The sequence below is a fragment of the Scardinius erythrophthalmus genome, assembly GCF_964197995.2.
Source record: "Scardinius erythrophthalmus genome assembly, chromosome: 5".
Lineage (NCBI taxonomy): Eukaryota > Metazoa > Chordata > Actinopteri > Cypriniformes > Leuciscidae > Scardinius > Scardinius erythrophthalmus.
The window spans coordinates 3,054,672-3,070,571 of NC_138225.1; the positions used below are offsets into that span (position 1 = coordinate 3,054,672).

The 15,900-nt window shown below is 35.9% G+C and overlaps 1 protein-coding gene across 2 annotated transcripts in view; it reads left to right on the top strand.

The window, feature by feature from the left end:
• The first annotated feature begins 2,266 nt into the window (after positions 1–2,266).
• rnf43 (ring finger protein 43) overlaps positions 2,267–15,900 on the top strand; it is a 143,279-nt gene continuing 129,645 nt past the window's right edge. For both annotated transcript variants that reach the window (XM_081365930.1, XM_081365931.1), the window contains exon 1: positions 2,267–3,509. In XM_081365930.1, the coding sequence (XP_081222056.1) occupies positions 3,279–3,509 (231 nt within the window). In that variant the 5' untranslated portion in view covers positions 2,267–3,278. The remainder of the gene's footprint in view (positions 3,510–15,900) is intronic.

The following is a 15,900-nucleotide window of genomic DNA, read 5'->3' on the forward strand; positions in this document are numbered from 1 at the left end:
ATGTTTTCTTTAAATACACAAAAACTTAAAAGGACTTGTCGTGTACTTTTTAGAAATATGTTAAAAGTGTGCTTGTTTTTAGCATATTTCTTAAGAGTGTAATTAATCATATATTAATTACCAATGTACTTATAGTGCATTTGTTAGAAATATATTAAAAGTATGCTTGTTTTTAGCATTTTTTTTGAAGTGTATTTAAGCATACATTTATTATCAATGTACTTATAGTGCACTTGTTAGAAATATATTGAAAGTATGCTTGTTTTTAGCATATTTCTTAAAAATGTAATTAAGCATATATTTATTACCAATGTACTTATAGTGCACTAGTTAGAAATATATTAAAAGTATGCTTGTTTTAAGCATATTTCTTAAAAGTGTAATTAAGCATATATTTATTACCAATGTACTTATAGTGCACTTGTTAGAAATATATTGAAAGTATGCTTGATTTTAGCATATTTCTTAAAAATGTAATTAAGCATATATTTATTACCAATGTACTTATAGTGCACTAGTTAGAAATATATTAAAAGTATGCTTGTTTTTAAGCATATTTCTTAAAAGTGTAATTAAGCATATATTTATTACCAATGTACTTATAGTGCACTTGTTAGAAATATATTAAAAGTATGCTTGTTTTTAGCATATTTCTTAAAAGTGTAATTAAGCATATATTTATTACCAATGTACTTATAGTGCACTTGTTAGAAATATATTAAAAGTATGCTTGCTTTTAAATATATTTTTAGAAAATATACTAAAGTACTATTATTTTAAAGTGTGTTAAAAGTTGTATTATAAAAATAGATAAAAAGCATGATGCTAATATACTTTTAATATATTTAAAGATAGTATATTTTTTAAATATATTTGCAATGTACTATTGAAAAAGGGAATATATTTCAAATATAATAAAGTATACTTTTTTTTCACCAGGGTTGCTTGGGCAATCACATAGACATAAACAGTTAATAGACACATAGACATGGAAGACGACACACAGCAGACAGATAGCATGTCGACATAATTTTGGCACAATCGGAACCTCATATTAAAGTGCCATCTGAAATTTTCTTCTAGAATGATCATTTTTATCAAGCTTGTATGTTTATGTGCAGTTATTTCACTTTAATAGTAATGAAAATTACCTATTAATTGTCATTAAAGTGAAATTACTGAACCTAAATATACGAGCTTGATAAAAATGTTCATTTTAGAAGAAAATTTCAGATGGCACTTAGAGGCTTTGCATCTGAAGTCTTCATAGGCTATATATATATATATATATATATATATATATATATATATATATATATATATATATATATATATATATATATAAAACTCTTAATTACAACGTTTAAAAAAATGGAATTAATTATTTAAGAAAGTTTTGCTTTTGTGTGATTTCAAGTAGTTTTAAGTTAATATTGCATGCTGTTCTTTGAATATCTACAGTGAAAGTGATATTTTATTTGAAATGATCTTATATTTCAGTATTTATAATCTTTATATATTTAACAGCACGAGAGTGAAAGTCAGATTTTAATTGCAGTGAAATTACCTGATTTGTTTTCAGCTTTTTTAGATTTGAATAAATGCAAAGCGAGTGAAAAACCTGATAAAGGCTGAACGAGTGTCATTGCTGTGTTTTGTGTTATTTTGATAGCGCAGTGAAATTATGTTATTATAAACCTGCTCAAGTCATAATAAATGATTAATACACAATCTTAATTTCCCTTAGGATTTTATTCCTGTAACTCATACAGTACAGACTGTTTAAAAGGAGCTTGACAGTAATAAACAGGAAAATAACTCAAATATGAGCCGAATTCAAATTCCGCTGTAAAGCTCAATTCAGATTATGTAGCTGAATCATTCTAGTGCTTTTTAGTGTAATTAAATTGTTTAACAATTTTTCAACATGTTTTACTTTTAACATAGCTGTCAGGGATAATGATTATTCGGTAATAACAAGCCTATTACATTATTTCATGAAGTAATTATCAAGCTTACAACTGTTGTAGTGATGATTACATTCACTCACGTCAAAATAATGCTCTATTAGTTTCGGGTTTGATATGCAGCAACTGACTGTAATTGTGATGTTTCTCCCCTGATGTGAGCTAGAGGGCGCAGTATGTGTGTGTGTGTGTGTGTGTGTGTGTGTGTGTGTGTGTGTTTAATGGGTCGGATCAGTTCTGCTGTTCCGCTCCACCCTCACTGACAGTCAGCAGGTACACACACACACACACACACACACGCACGCTCGCACTCTCTCAACTTTAAACTTCTCCAGCGTTCCTGCTGTTCGGATCAACAGCACTGAGACTTTATTTCGGGACAGCGCGTGCGGATTCTACACATGAAGTGACTGGATTTCTCGACATGGATCTGTGGAGATTTAACTTGAGTCGAACAGGTTTGTGAAGTAACAGCAGATTGATCTTAATTCATTTAGGAACATGGAAATGAATGTCCAGAAAGAGCTCTCTCTCCTGACAGTGCTTTCGATCTCTCCTGCAAAGCTAATCATATTTTTTCCCCGTCGCATTTTATATGTTGGTCCTCACGGGAAACATCTCCAGGCGTTCACACTGGGATTATAAACTCTTCTGAATATTTTCTTCGGCTTTATGAGCGGAATAACTGATACATTGTTGCATTGATGGAGACGGTGATTCTGCGACAACCTGTTACATTCTGGAATGTTTGGAATCCTTTGAAGTGGACGCGGCGTTCCGCACAATAACGGAGTCGTCATGACGTCACCTTATCAATCACGACGCGCGGGAATCGGTAAAACTATCGATCTTTAGGGAGATCACATCAAACCCTTTAAAGTTTTGTCACTTAAATCAATGCTCACGCCAGGAGTCAGTGCGCTGTCAATCACTGATTCTCAGTCATATTTCACCACCTGTCAATCATGTTCAGTCAGTGATACAGGCCAGTCAAACAACTAACATTTAACATTTAATTATGTTTAATACGTTCCATTTGACTAGATTTACAAATAGTTGTTAATAATAGTCTTACATTTCACATCACAACACAACAATCCATTCTAAAAGCCATTGGATTTTTTTTTGTGGACAGTTTCAGTGACCCCTGAGGATTCTAGTGTTTGGGTTTTTTGCCTCACGGATAGCTTTGTGGACAGTTTTAGTGACCCCTCTGGATTCTAGTGTTTTTTTCTTTCTTTTCTGGACGGATAGGTTTGTGGACAGACAGTGCATAATGTATGGCCGGAGCCGGCCGCTGCAGCCGGGACAATGAGGGTTCCTGTGCGGCGCTGGGCCGGGCTCTGGCCGTGGATGCTCATGGCTGGCCTGGAGGTGGTGTTGGGCCACACGGGCCTGGAACTGGCCGCTGCGGTGGAGACGGAACGAGCCCTGATCAAGGTGACCCTGCTGAAGCAGGAGTCCACCAGCAGGCCCATCATCACCCTGGAAGGGGTGTTCGCCGGGGGCAGCGCAGGCAGTGCCAGAGGGAAACTGATGCAGGTAAGACCTGCTTTCAGAAAACTTACATTGCTTATTATGAATATACGTTTTTGTTCTGCTTTTGGATGAAAGCATCTGCTAAATGCATAAATGTAAATGACACAAGATCTGTGAGGGAACGCTGATGTGCGTCTTCAGTCTTGAAGGCTTTAACTGGCAGACACTGGCCCTGAATGTCACTGCATTAGATATTAGATTAAAGAAAGTGTCATCTATTGTAAAGAAACGGCACACTTCTTGCAAAATAACACTTTATTTGACAGATGTTGCATGTACTTACCATAGTAATAACAGTAAATTATGCATATTTACATAAAACTAACCCTCAACCAAATCCTAATCCTACCCTAACCCTATAAGTACATGTAGTTAATTAATATTACTCAGTACTTACATTTATAATTACACTGTAAAAATGACTCATTCAAATGAAGTGTAACCAAAAGCAGTTACATTCTGTTTTTTTATTTTTATTTTTGGGGCCACTGTAGATATTGTCATGCACTCTTAAAGAAGGTTCCAAGAAGTTTTCACAGCGATGACGTAGAATAACCATATTTGGTTCACCGAAGAATCTTTAAGTGAACATTTTTCTTTCTTAGTGTGAAGAACCTTTTTCCACTATAAAGAAACGTATGATCAATGGAAAGGTTCCATGATTTTCCAAGGTTTTCAGGGAAAACACTAGTCGAGTTGCCCAATAATCCTGCCATTGCATATTATGAATCAAATCGAATTGCTTTGGTTCTGCTTTTGGATAGAACCATCTGCTAAATTCATCAATGTAAATGACGCAAGATCTGTGAGGGAACCCAGCAAGCAACAGGTTAACTATAGACCTGATATAGTCCGGCTATGAGTAACACACTTCTAGCCAAAATAACCTTGAATTTGGTTACATGTCATTTTTGCCAAAAATAACTTGTGAGATGTTTGATATTCAATCATGTAAGCAAAGCAAACAGTGATTACAAGGTGTTTGATTTCATTTCTTTGACATGTTATCTAAATGATGACTGGTCTATTCTTAGGCGATGGTTTTTAGACGTCTATTACATTTTCACTGACAGCCCAAATGTTGCCTTGTTTTAGCCTAGACGTCTGGGCTGTGTATGAACGGCTATCAGACGTCTTTTAAACGCAGAATTGCTTGCTGGGAACACTAATGTGCATCTTCAGTCTTGAAGGCTTTAACTGGCAGACACTGGCCCTGAAAACTGTCTGAATGTCATTGCATTACATATTAGATCAAAGAAAGTGTAATCTATTGTAAAGAAACGGCACAGGCAAAATAAAAGCACTGTGTATTTTTATTTTTGGGGCCACTTGTAGATATTGTCATACACACTTAAAAAATAGTAAGTTTTCACAGCGATGGCGTATAACAAATAACCATATTTGAAGAATCTTTAAGTGAACTTTATTAAAAGAACCATTTTTTTTGGTTACACTTTATTTTAAGGTGTCATTGTTACAGTGTAATTATATATTTAAGTACTGAGTAATAATAATCAACTACATGTACTTACTATAGGGTTAGGGTAGGATTAGGGTTTGGTTGAGGGTTAGTTGCATGTAATTATGCATAATTTACTGTTATTACTATGGTAAGTACAGTACATATGTAACAAGGACACTATAAAATAAAGTATTTCCATTTTTTCTTAATGTGAAGAACCCTTTTCCTCTATAAAGAAACTTTTGTTCAATGGAAAGTTTCCATGAATGTTAAAAGAACCATCGATGCCAATCAAGAAGCTTTATTCATGAGAGTGTGTAGTATAAGAAACACCAATAATGCTGTGTGTGATCAGAGTTTGTTGAACAGTGTCGTTGTTATCGTCCGGCTTCTGGGAAGTCGTCGGATGCGTTTCTGTGGGTTCCAGAACCCGCCCGCGTCTTATTGGAGGTGATAGATTTGTGGTCTTGTAAACTGTTAGGTCTGTTCTCCGAGGCCGTTCTGCCAGATGTTGAGGCTTTGAAGGCTTCGAGAGCGAGAGCCATCCAGATCAAGCCAGAGGGGATGCGCTCACTGGAAATGCATCTTGAAAGCCTGTAGGAAAGAGTTATTGCATCATAAAAATAGATTTCTTGTTAGTGGAATGCGTGTTTGTAAGAGACATTTCATGTTGAGTTTGAGTCTTGACTTTGACTTCATGGGTGGAGAAAAGTCAAGTGTTGGCCAAACTATTTTACTTGTTGTCACTGTCGCCTTTGGCTTTTGGCTTGCTTAGTTGGGGACATTTAATTTAATATCCAACAATATTATTGATCTGCATGCATTGACACCATTATATGAGAGCTGAACTGAGTTGGACGATGTGACAAGTGGCTTCTCCAGAGCGGCTAGATATATAAATGAACTAAATTAAAAACTTTTTCACAACAAAAATGAACCATCACTGAACTTACTTAAGCTGGACTATGACGAAGAAACAAACTTTGTTGCATTATTTTCCTGTTATCTCTGTAAAGCTGCTTTGAAACAATCTGTATTGTAAAAAGCGCTATATAAATAAAGCTGACTTGACTTGGCTTACTATGTTCATAGCAAATTGTAAATAGATTTCTGCATTTTCTGACAAAAGTGTGAGCGGTTCTGTGCTGTAGGTGTTGCTTTGTGGTTGCTAAGGTGTTGTGAGCAGTTGCTGGGTGGTTTCTTGTGAAAAAGAGTCCACCCTCAAGTCTCTGTGATATTCTGATCTCGCTTCGGTGTAAGTCTGAGAGATTGCATTAGTTGAAAACCCCAGGTCTCTGTACGTTTGGAGGTGTTATTCATGCCGCCGGTAACTAGTATCTACATGCAGAATGTACAGTGTGAATCAAGCCCATGCAGAAGAACACTGCGGTTGCAGATCTGGGTTTGTAGCTCAAGGGTTGAAGAACTGAGGAGTTGCTGAAGGCACCGGTTGTACTCGAGCGAGCGTGTTGCATTAGATAATAAACACGCAATTAGCAGGAATCTAATGTTGTGTGCATGTGTGTTTGATTTGCAGAAGTGTATCGCTCTCTTTCAGAGAGTGTGTCGCACACACAGATGCTTTTTTTGTTGCAGTGCCAACCTGTTGCAACAGGCCTGGGTTGCTTCGGCTCATTGTCCTCCTGCATAATGTTCCCTTCCTCTAGGGGACAAAGTGATAGAAGCAGGCGGGGTTGGGGGAATCTTCTTTCTTCTCTCACTTTTTACCACATGAATTCAACAATTGCGGCTTTTATCTGCTTCTAGGAAGAATGATATTAATAAATGATCTATAGCATGTTTTTATGCTTCTGACTGGAAAGCCTTAAATGATATCTCAGTTTTTTGGCTTTTGATAATATTTTATATGTGGTTATTATCACAAAGCCAGTCTCGAGTCGCACGGGTATATCTGTGGCAATCGCCAACAATACATTGTATGGGTCAAAATTATCCATTTTTCTTTTATGCCAAAAATCATTAGGATATTAAGTAAAGATCATGTTCCATGAAGATATTTAGTAAATTTCCAACCGTAAATATATAAAGCATGTATTTGTGTGAGTGAATGCAGCACAATCGCCAACATAAATGAACAACTTTAAAGGAGATTTTCTCAATGTTTCAATTTTTTTGCACCATCAGATTCCAGATTTTCAATAGTTGTAACTCAGCCAAATATTGTCCAAATATAAATAAAGCTTATGTATTCAGCTTTCATATGATGTATAAATCTCAATTTAAAAAAAATTACCCATGTGACTGGTTTTGTGGTCCAGGGTCACTGTTGTGATTGTTATTTTATATGTTGTTTGGATATGTATTTGCTCTGAAATTGCTTTGGAGGTTTTTGAACGTTGTTGCCATTTAAATAAAAAATGTTAAGATGTAAAATAATACATCTAGTTAAAATAATCTAGACAGCAAATGAACAAAAGGACGTTTGCTTGTGACGTGACGCTCACATCCAGTGAAGGCAAATATCAGCCGTGATGCGAGTGAACGTCAGTGGGCGGGGCCTATGATGCAATGATGTATAACTATTGGTCGATGTCCTGCTCTGGAGGCGGGCATATGCAAATGTATTTACCCATGTGACGTCACAGATCCCGCGAGATACACACAAGCTGTTTTTGGTGCTTGATTACATAAATGCTTTGTTTATAATGAGGAGGACGTTTTAAGATATGAAACTCGCAGGATGATTTAATGGCAAAGACATCTCATATATCTAAAGATCAAGGAAATTTGATTTCTCTTGTCATGATAGTGACTGTGTTTATGAGAATATAATTTTGCATGTATGTTGACGAGACAGAAAGACGAGAAAGAGAACAGAATTCGGTGTTTGCTGTGTTCGGTCTTTCGTGTCTTCTTGCGCTGAATGCTTTAAACTCGCTTAAATGTTTAAACTTATGTGACTTAAACGTGCAAATGATAAACTTTCACTCTATGATGGTTAAACCTTGCAATTAATCCACGAATCACATGCGTTCAGAACCCGTACTGATCCCTTGATGTGATTTCAATGTTGTGCAGCACTACTTTTTTCCCCTTATATTGTAGGGATGAACCGATTTGAACATTTTGGCCGATACCGATAACTGATAATTCTTTATATTTGAAAGTCGATAACCGATATATTGGCTGATAAATCGATGTCCAAATTTGTATATAATTTTTGAGAGCCTGATTACAAAAACAAAAGTCTCACCATTAAAATCCATGTCCCAAACACACAATTATAATTATGTTCTCATGATAATTTTATGTAGCCGATATGTCAGACTTGTGATGCACTCATATTTCAAGCAATTCAAAACCATCATGTTGAAGATGAACATTGCGCATCTGAAGTGTCTCAGCTGGAGGAAATAATCCATTATTTATCAGCTTTAATTTGACGATAATAATAATAATAACGATAATAACATTAAAAATGAACATATATCGGCCGATACCGATATGGTGGCCGAACTGATTCATGGAAATCTTGACATCAAACTTACTAATGTTTCAATCAGAAAAAAAAAAAAAAAAGTAATTCACAATGTTGCTTAATTGTATATTGCGAGTAAAATACCTGGTGATGGCTCATATGGCTCATATGGAAAATAACATGCATGTATGGCTCAGCCCTACCATCTCCGTATTAAACTTCAAACTAAACAAAGTGAAGCAACAACAAGTCTTGTTTAGTTAAGTGTGTGGGATTAGTGCGTTCTCAGGCGTGTCTGCCTCGACTATCCTCGGGCGGTGCTGAATTCACCGCGTTGAGGATGACAGCCAGTTTTCATAACCACCAGTAATTACACATCTCCCATCCCATTTGATCTTCCTAAGCATGTTGTTTCTCCAGGCCACAGGTTGGCAAACGGCGCTACCCAAATTTGACTGGCTTTTCTGGGCCGGTCGGCGGATCACAGGCAGAGAAAAACAAGATCAGACATGATGATGGTGGAAATGTTTTATTTAAGGAGAAAAGGGCTCTCAGCGCAGCCGCTAGTCTTTAATGGAGGCCGATCATACGTTCTCTGTTTATTTTGCATTAGAAATGTGGAATTTTATTTGACACAAGTGGTACCTTTTAACCAATTCTATATCACTTTAATATTACGGTACAGACTTGCTATTTTTATGACAGTGAGATGCATGACGTGAAGCCTTTTTACCACACAGTCCTTTCCAGATGCATAAAACCCTTTTTTTTTTAAGCCACCACACTTTTCTTTAATGCTTTTTACTCCAATAAAGCAATAGTGCCCCCGAAATGTATTAGGACACACTTACATATATATGAAAGTCATTGCAATAAATAAAAAAAACACAAAAGAATGTGTTATTTATTGAAAATAAAGATGCACAAGAACACTTTACAAGTGAAACCAAACTAATGCAATGGCACAAGTGTGACTGAAGTGTCCAAATATGTTTTGTATGGAGGCCATTGTTGAGGGATGAAGTTATTGCCAAATGTTTGACTCCATGATTTTGAATCTGGCATTGGCTAAGACTGTCCAGGTTAAGACCTTCTGATGGGCACTTCCCAATTAAAAGACCATTAGAGTCTACAAGTCTCATTAGATTAGTTTTCTCCTGGTTTGTTTGGGGTTGTGTGGCGGAGATATCAGCTCAGCCTTTGCAAACGCTCACAAAGAGCAGTATCAGGTTCTACTGAAGCTACTGATCTAAGATCAGATCCTCTTACCTATAGTGCTGGGTGGAAGAGTGACTGTAGAAATGGGTTCAGTTGAGATTTTGCCATTTCGTTTAGGCTACACTGCAGTAGATATTTCTGCTCTGCTGTCAGGACAAATATATCCATTTTAACGTTTTTTTGCGACGGTAAAGACATTTATAAATGTTACAAAAGATTTCTATTTAAAATAGCGGCTATTGCTTTGAACTTTCTATTAATAAAAAAAAAAAAACGGCTTCCACCAAAATATGAAGCAGCAAAACTGTTTTCAACATTAATAATAATCATAAATGTTTCTTGGGCATCAAATCATCATATTAGAGTGATTTCTGAAGGATCATGTGACACTGAAGACTGGAGTAATGATGCTGAAAATTCAGCTTTGATCACAGGAATAAATTACATTTTACAATATATTTGCATAGAAATTTGCATTAATTTAAAATGTAATATAATTTCATAATATTGCTGTTTTTTTATTCAAATGAATGCAGGCTTGGTGAGCAGAAGAGACTTATTATATATATATATATATATATATATATATATATATATATATATATATATATATATATATATATATATATAAATATATATATAGTACCAGTCAAAAGTTTGGAAACGTTACTAATTTTAATGTTTTTGAAAGAAGTCTCTTATGCTCATCAAGCCTACAGTTAAAAAAAACAGTAATATTATGAAATATTATTAAAGTTTAAAATAATGGTTCTCTTTTTTTAATATACTTTAAAATGTAATTTATTTTTGTGATGCAAAGCTGAATTTTCATCAGCAAGTACTCCAGTCTTTGGTGTCTTATGATCCTTCAGAAATCATTCTAATATGATGATTTATGATCAATGTTGGAAACAGTTGTGCTGCTTAATATTTTTTTTATAACCTGAGATACTTTTTTCAGGATTATTTGATGAATAAAAAGTTAAAAAGAACTGTATTTATTTAGAATAGAAATCTTTTGTAACAATATACACTACCGTTCAAAAGTTTGGGAACAATAACTATTTTTTTTTAAAGAAATTAGTACTTTAATTCAACAAGGATGCGTTAAATTGATAAAAGGTGATGGTAACGATTTATATTGTTAGAAATGTTTTTATTTTGAATAAATGCTGTTTTTATGAATAAATGCTGTTAACGTTTTACTCATCAATGAATCCTGAAAAAAGTATTCCAAAAAAATATATTAAACAGCACAACTGTTTCCATCATTGATAATAACTGAGTATCAAATCATCATATTAGAATGATTTCTGAAGGATCATAAGACACCAAAGACTGGAGTACTTGCTGATGAAAATTCAGCTTTGCATCACAAAAATAAATTAAATTTTAAAATATATTAAAAAAGAGAACCATTATTTTAAATTGTAATAATATTTCATAATATTACAGTTTTTTTTTTAACTGCAGGCTTGATGAGCATAAGAGACTTTCCAAACTTTTGACTGGTAGTGTATATATATATAAATGTATGCATGTATGTATGCATGTGTGTGGATATTGAATGTGGATATGGATACTGAAAAATGTTTCATAAAATGTTCAGCAAAAATAACTACTTGTGATTAGGGGTCAGTGATATGACCAAAATCGTATATCACGATATGAGTCATTTTATTTCACGTTGTAACTATACAGATCACGATATAGAAAAATAGGCGGCAAAAAAATCTCTACTGATTGGCACATTTCTGCTGGTTAATTACGTCTACCGGTGGATCGCCCACCCCTACATATGATGTACTGTTATTATGATATAAAGCAGCCATACTCGCCTAACCTTTACTATCATAATCAGACACTTCAGAAGCGATCTCATGTCTGTAGTGCGACCTCTACAGAAATGTCTTATTGGATTAGGAGGAGCATGACAGCAGACGTGCACGTTAGAATTATCCGAGCACACGCCCTCCTCCGATCTGTCGTGTAACTCTCCACTTTTCTTCTATAATAATAATCTCTCAGGAGGACGGATGATAGGGAGGCCGGGATGGATGCGTTAATGGAGCGCCAGATCAAAGAGTGTTAGGTTGAAAACGCGAGTCTAGATGATTAAAAAGGAGCTTGTTTACTCTGCTCTTCCGATAGGCCTCCCTCCCCTCATTCAGAAGAGTTTCCGGTCTATGTTTCCCTCTGGAAACTGATAACAGGCCGTCTCTCCGCTCTGACCTGTTGATGTTTGTCTGCGCTTTTGCTCCAGTCTCCCGGCGTTTCTCTTGTGGAAAACACCCCGGGAATCTCTTGTGTGTCTCCTCTTGAGTTTCAGGAGAGATCTCTGCAGTGGTGTGCCGTCAGAGCCAGCAGGGCCTTCTCTGCTGGCCCTGTCAAAATAGAATTTTTTTTTTTTTTCTAAAATTAAATTAATGTGTGTCTGAACATGTCTAAATTCAATTACTGTCCATCAGTACGTTACAATTATATTTCCAGAAAGAATATGGTTATTTTTTGTGAGTCTGAGCTGGATTTTACATATGTCATCTAAACGCCGTGGACCAGCACTAGTAGTATAGCTAGCCTTCCGTTGAAGCTGCCGTTTTCCAATTGATCATAACTTTGACTGACGTGTTTTATCAGCCAATCAAATTGTGATGCGTATGACAGAACGCCCCAGAGGCCCAGCAATGTGTCGACGGCTAGCCCGCGCTGATGTCATCGACATGGGTGGGCAGATACAATACATGTTTGTGTACAATAACAATTTTCAGGAAAAATAACATTACGATGTCCAGAAATAAATTTCATTAGTACATTGGGTCATTTTGGGTACATTTGTCATTCTAGATCAGTGTTACTCATTGCGCGGCTCGCGAGCCTCATGCGGCTCGCCAAGCTTTAATTTGTGGCTCGCATGGCGGTAAATATAATACGTTGATATGATAATGCATTCACTAGAGATATTTCATAAAACCATTAATAACAAGTAGGGCTTTAACATAACCCTTTAAAAACTAAAAGTGTCAGCTCTTATTACAAATAATTTCGATCGGATTGAAAGGGGTGGTTTATCGAGAGAACGTGAAAAAACTTGATCGACTGAAAACCGAAACTGAAAGGACGACGAATGACACGCTGAACGAGCTGTTCTCCTGATGAATAAAGTGTCACATAAATTAGTGTTCTGTCATTCTATAATTCTCCTTTCACTCAGCATCTGTGAAGTGAAGCAGGACAACGGCTCACCAGTCCTTGTTTCAGATTATCATACAGACGACTGGTTTTGGGCATTTTTACTGCGTGATAAATACAAACAGCACGGCACAACGGTTCATATGTTCATATTCCGATTTGAATCTTTTGACTTATAAATACGCACATCAACCCGATCATGTATCACATCACGATGTTTAGCGTTCATGTAAACTACAATACATTCAGATTCATCAATCGGAATGAATTCAGTCCGACTGAAACAAAAGTTGTGCATGTAACTATCCAGTCTCTGCAGAGATGCCAGTTATATGGCGGTCTTTCCAGCTCTTAACGCTGCATGTGCTCTTGGTTGGTTAGATAGGCCTACAAGAATATTTAATATTAATATTTTGAATATTTTCTGGAAATCCCTTTTTTTGTTTTCTTTTTTTTTTCATTAAAGGAAATCATCTTGTCTCAGTTACAAATTTGACTGATAAATCATAAATAATGTTTTTTTTTCACCCTTTTGTATTTATTGCATTGCATATTGTATTGTTCAGGGGTGACAGATTGATAGGCAGACATGGTATTTATGACTGGATGTAACTTTTTATACTTTGCGGTAAAATGGCTCTCCTACTGACTTTGTCCTATCAGTGCGGCTCGCATGAAAAATATAGTGAAGACCACTGTTCTAGATCTACCAATTTTGTTAGTACCGAGAATTTCCACGTGAGTAAATCCATTGATAACTATACAACTTTTGTGTTCGACGATGGTCCAGTGGTAGAACTTTAGCCAAGCGTGTCAGAGGTTCTGGGTTCGAATCCACACTCGTATAGTTTTTTATTTTACCGAATATGTTCATCAGTGGTTGTATATCAAGCAAGGCGTTTGTGTGCATTTTGTTTTGTAAGATTTCAACGAATAGAAAGTCTCCGCAACGGCGATAGATTGAAGCGAGCATCTGAGTGAAAACTGTGCGCGAGCCACAAGAGAACACTGGATCCGCGCCACTGATAACAGCAGCAACGAGCACTCAGCTTGAACAACACATTTCAGCGCTAGAATGCATCTTATTCAACAAACGAAAATTAATGTCCTGCTAGTTAACCGGAGATGTTTTATTTATTTGTATTACTAACTTACATCCGTGCGCGAGATGTTTCAGCTCAGCTTTTATAATGTAGGCTACAGTGGTGTGCGTGTGCGCTGAGGTTGAAGATCAGCTGTCTCGTCGTTGATGTTACGCAGTGCATACAGTGCATGATTGTATTTTTGGGGGTGGGGGGGGTGGGGGTGGGGTGGGTTAGATCGTTACTGAAGGCCCTGACTGAAACCCCACGGTACGCTACTGGATCTCTACATAAACTCAAGCGTTTCTCATCAGATTCTGCACTGGAAAAAATAATCACTCAGAAATTGATAGTAAATGGTACAATTTATTACAAAAAAGTAGTTTTTTTTTCTTTTAGAATGCAATACAATAAACAAAAAGTTATTTTTAACTAAAACCAAAAACTATTAAAAATCGTTTTCATTTATTGAAATAAAACTGAAAATATAAATATTAGAAAAAACTTTGGAAATGCTGAAAAATAAAAATTATATAAGCACAACAAAACGACTAAAACCTGAAAAAATAAAAAATAAAACCTAATTCAAAATATCAATAGTAGGCTATAAATAAAACAGGGGATCTGTGTTGCTGTCCACAATAATTTGAGCTCTTTCCTGACTCATTTGTGGCTCAATTGGAGAAACAAATGAGACAAAGTTCTTGCAGAACTTCAGTAAACGTGTAAAGAGCGATCGCATTTCCTCTGGCTTGTTTATTAAGAGTTTAGTTCCCGAATGCTGTCATACGGTCCTGTTTAACACCACTATAGTTACTGCCACACGTCTGGACTTTATAACAATTACACGGCTAATGCGAGTGAATGCAAACCACATTCCCCTGAAAGGACAGACTCATGTGCGGTTTCTGCAACATCATTCGCCCTAAAATTAGCCAGCGGTGTTAACGATTTGTAGGATGTTGTACTGAAGACATTACAGCCTGTTGCGGTACATGATGGGGGTCCAGTGAGACCAGGCCAATCAGATTACACGCTTTTATGTCCCACTAAGAGCTTGTTGTTTCCTTTGTGTCGTTGTGGAATGTTTGATGTCTTGAATGAAGACGAGAGGAACGGGAAGAGCAACGGAAGGGACCCTGGATTTGTCATTATGAACCTGATTAAAGTGTGTGTGTGTGTGTGTGTGTGTGTGTGTGTGTGTGTGTGTGTGTGTGTGTGTGTGTGTGTGTGTGTGTGTAGTAGCATGTCCTGTGACAGTCGAGATTTCACCAAAGATGGGCCTGTGGTGGTTTCAACCTTTGGCTACCTGTGAAAGCCCAATTAATCCTCTGTTGACACTTTTATAAATCCATATTAAAACTCTATGAGCACAATAATTCCTAATTCAACTCTCTTTAATAGGCTTTTCAGTAGTGAAACTTTGATATATAAATATGTATGTTTATGTATGTGTGTGTGTGTGTGTGTGTGTGTGTGTGTGTGTGTGTTTGTGTGTATACTGCTGCCTGACACTTTGACAAGTCACATGCATTTCAAATAAACACTTCTAAACAGCATTTAACTATTGATCAAGGGTTATCACCAATGCCGATATTTGACATTTTTTGACAATTTTGCCCAATAACTGTCAAAAGCAGGACTTTTATACTGACAACACTGATTTTTTAGTAAAAAAAATTTTAAATAGATTTTTTTTACAATTGTTTTTCAGATTATTTGAGCAAATATCGTGTAAAATAATTTAATTTATTCAAAGCATTTTATGTAGGAAATTATGCATGTTTTATTCAATATATTTGAATTAAATAGTGTGCACTTCATTATATATATGTATGTACTGTACACACACACACACACACACACACACACACACACACACACACACACACACACACACACACACATATATATGAAGTGCACACTATTTAATTCAAATATATTGAATAAAACATGCATAATTCCCTACATAAAATGCTTTGAATGAATTAAATTATATATATA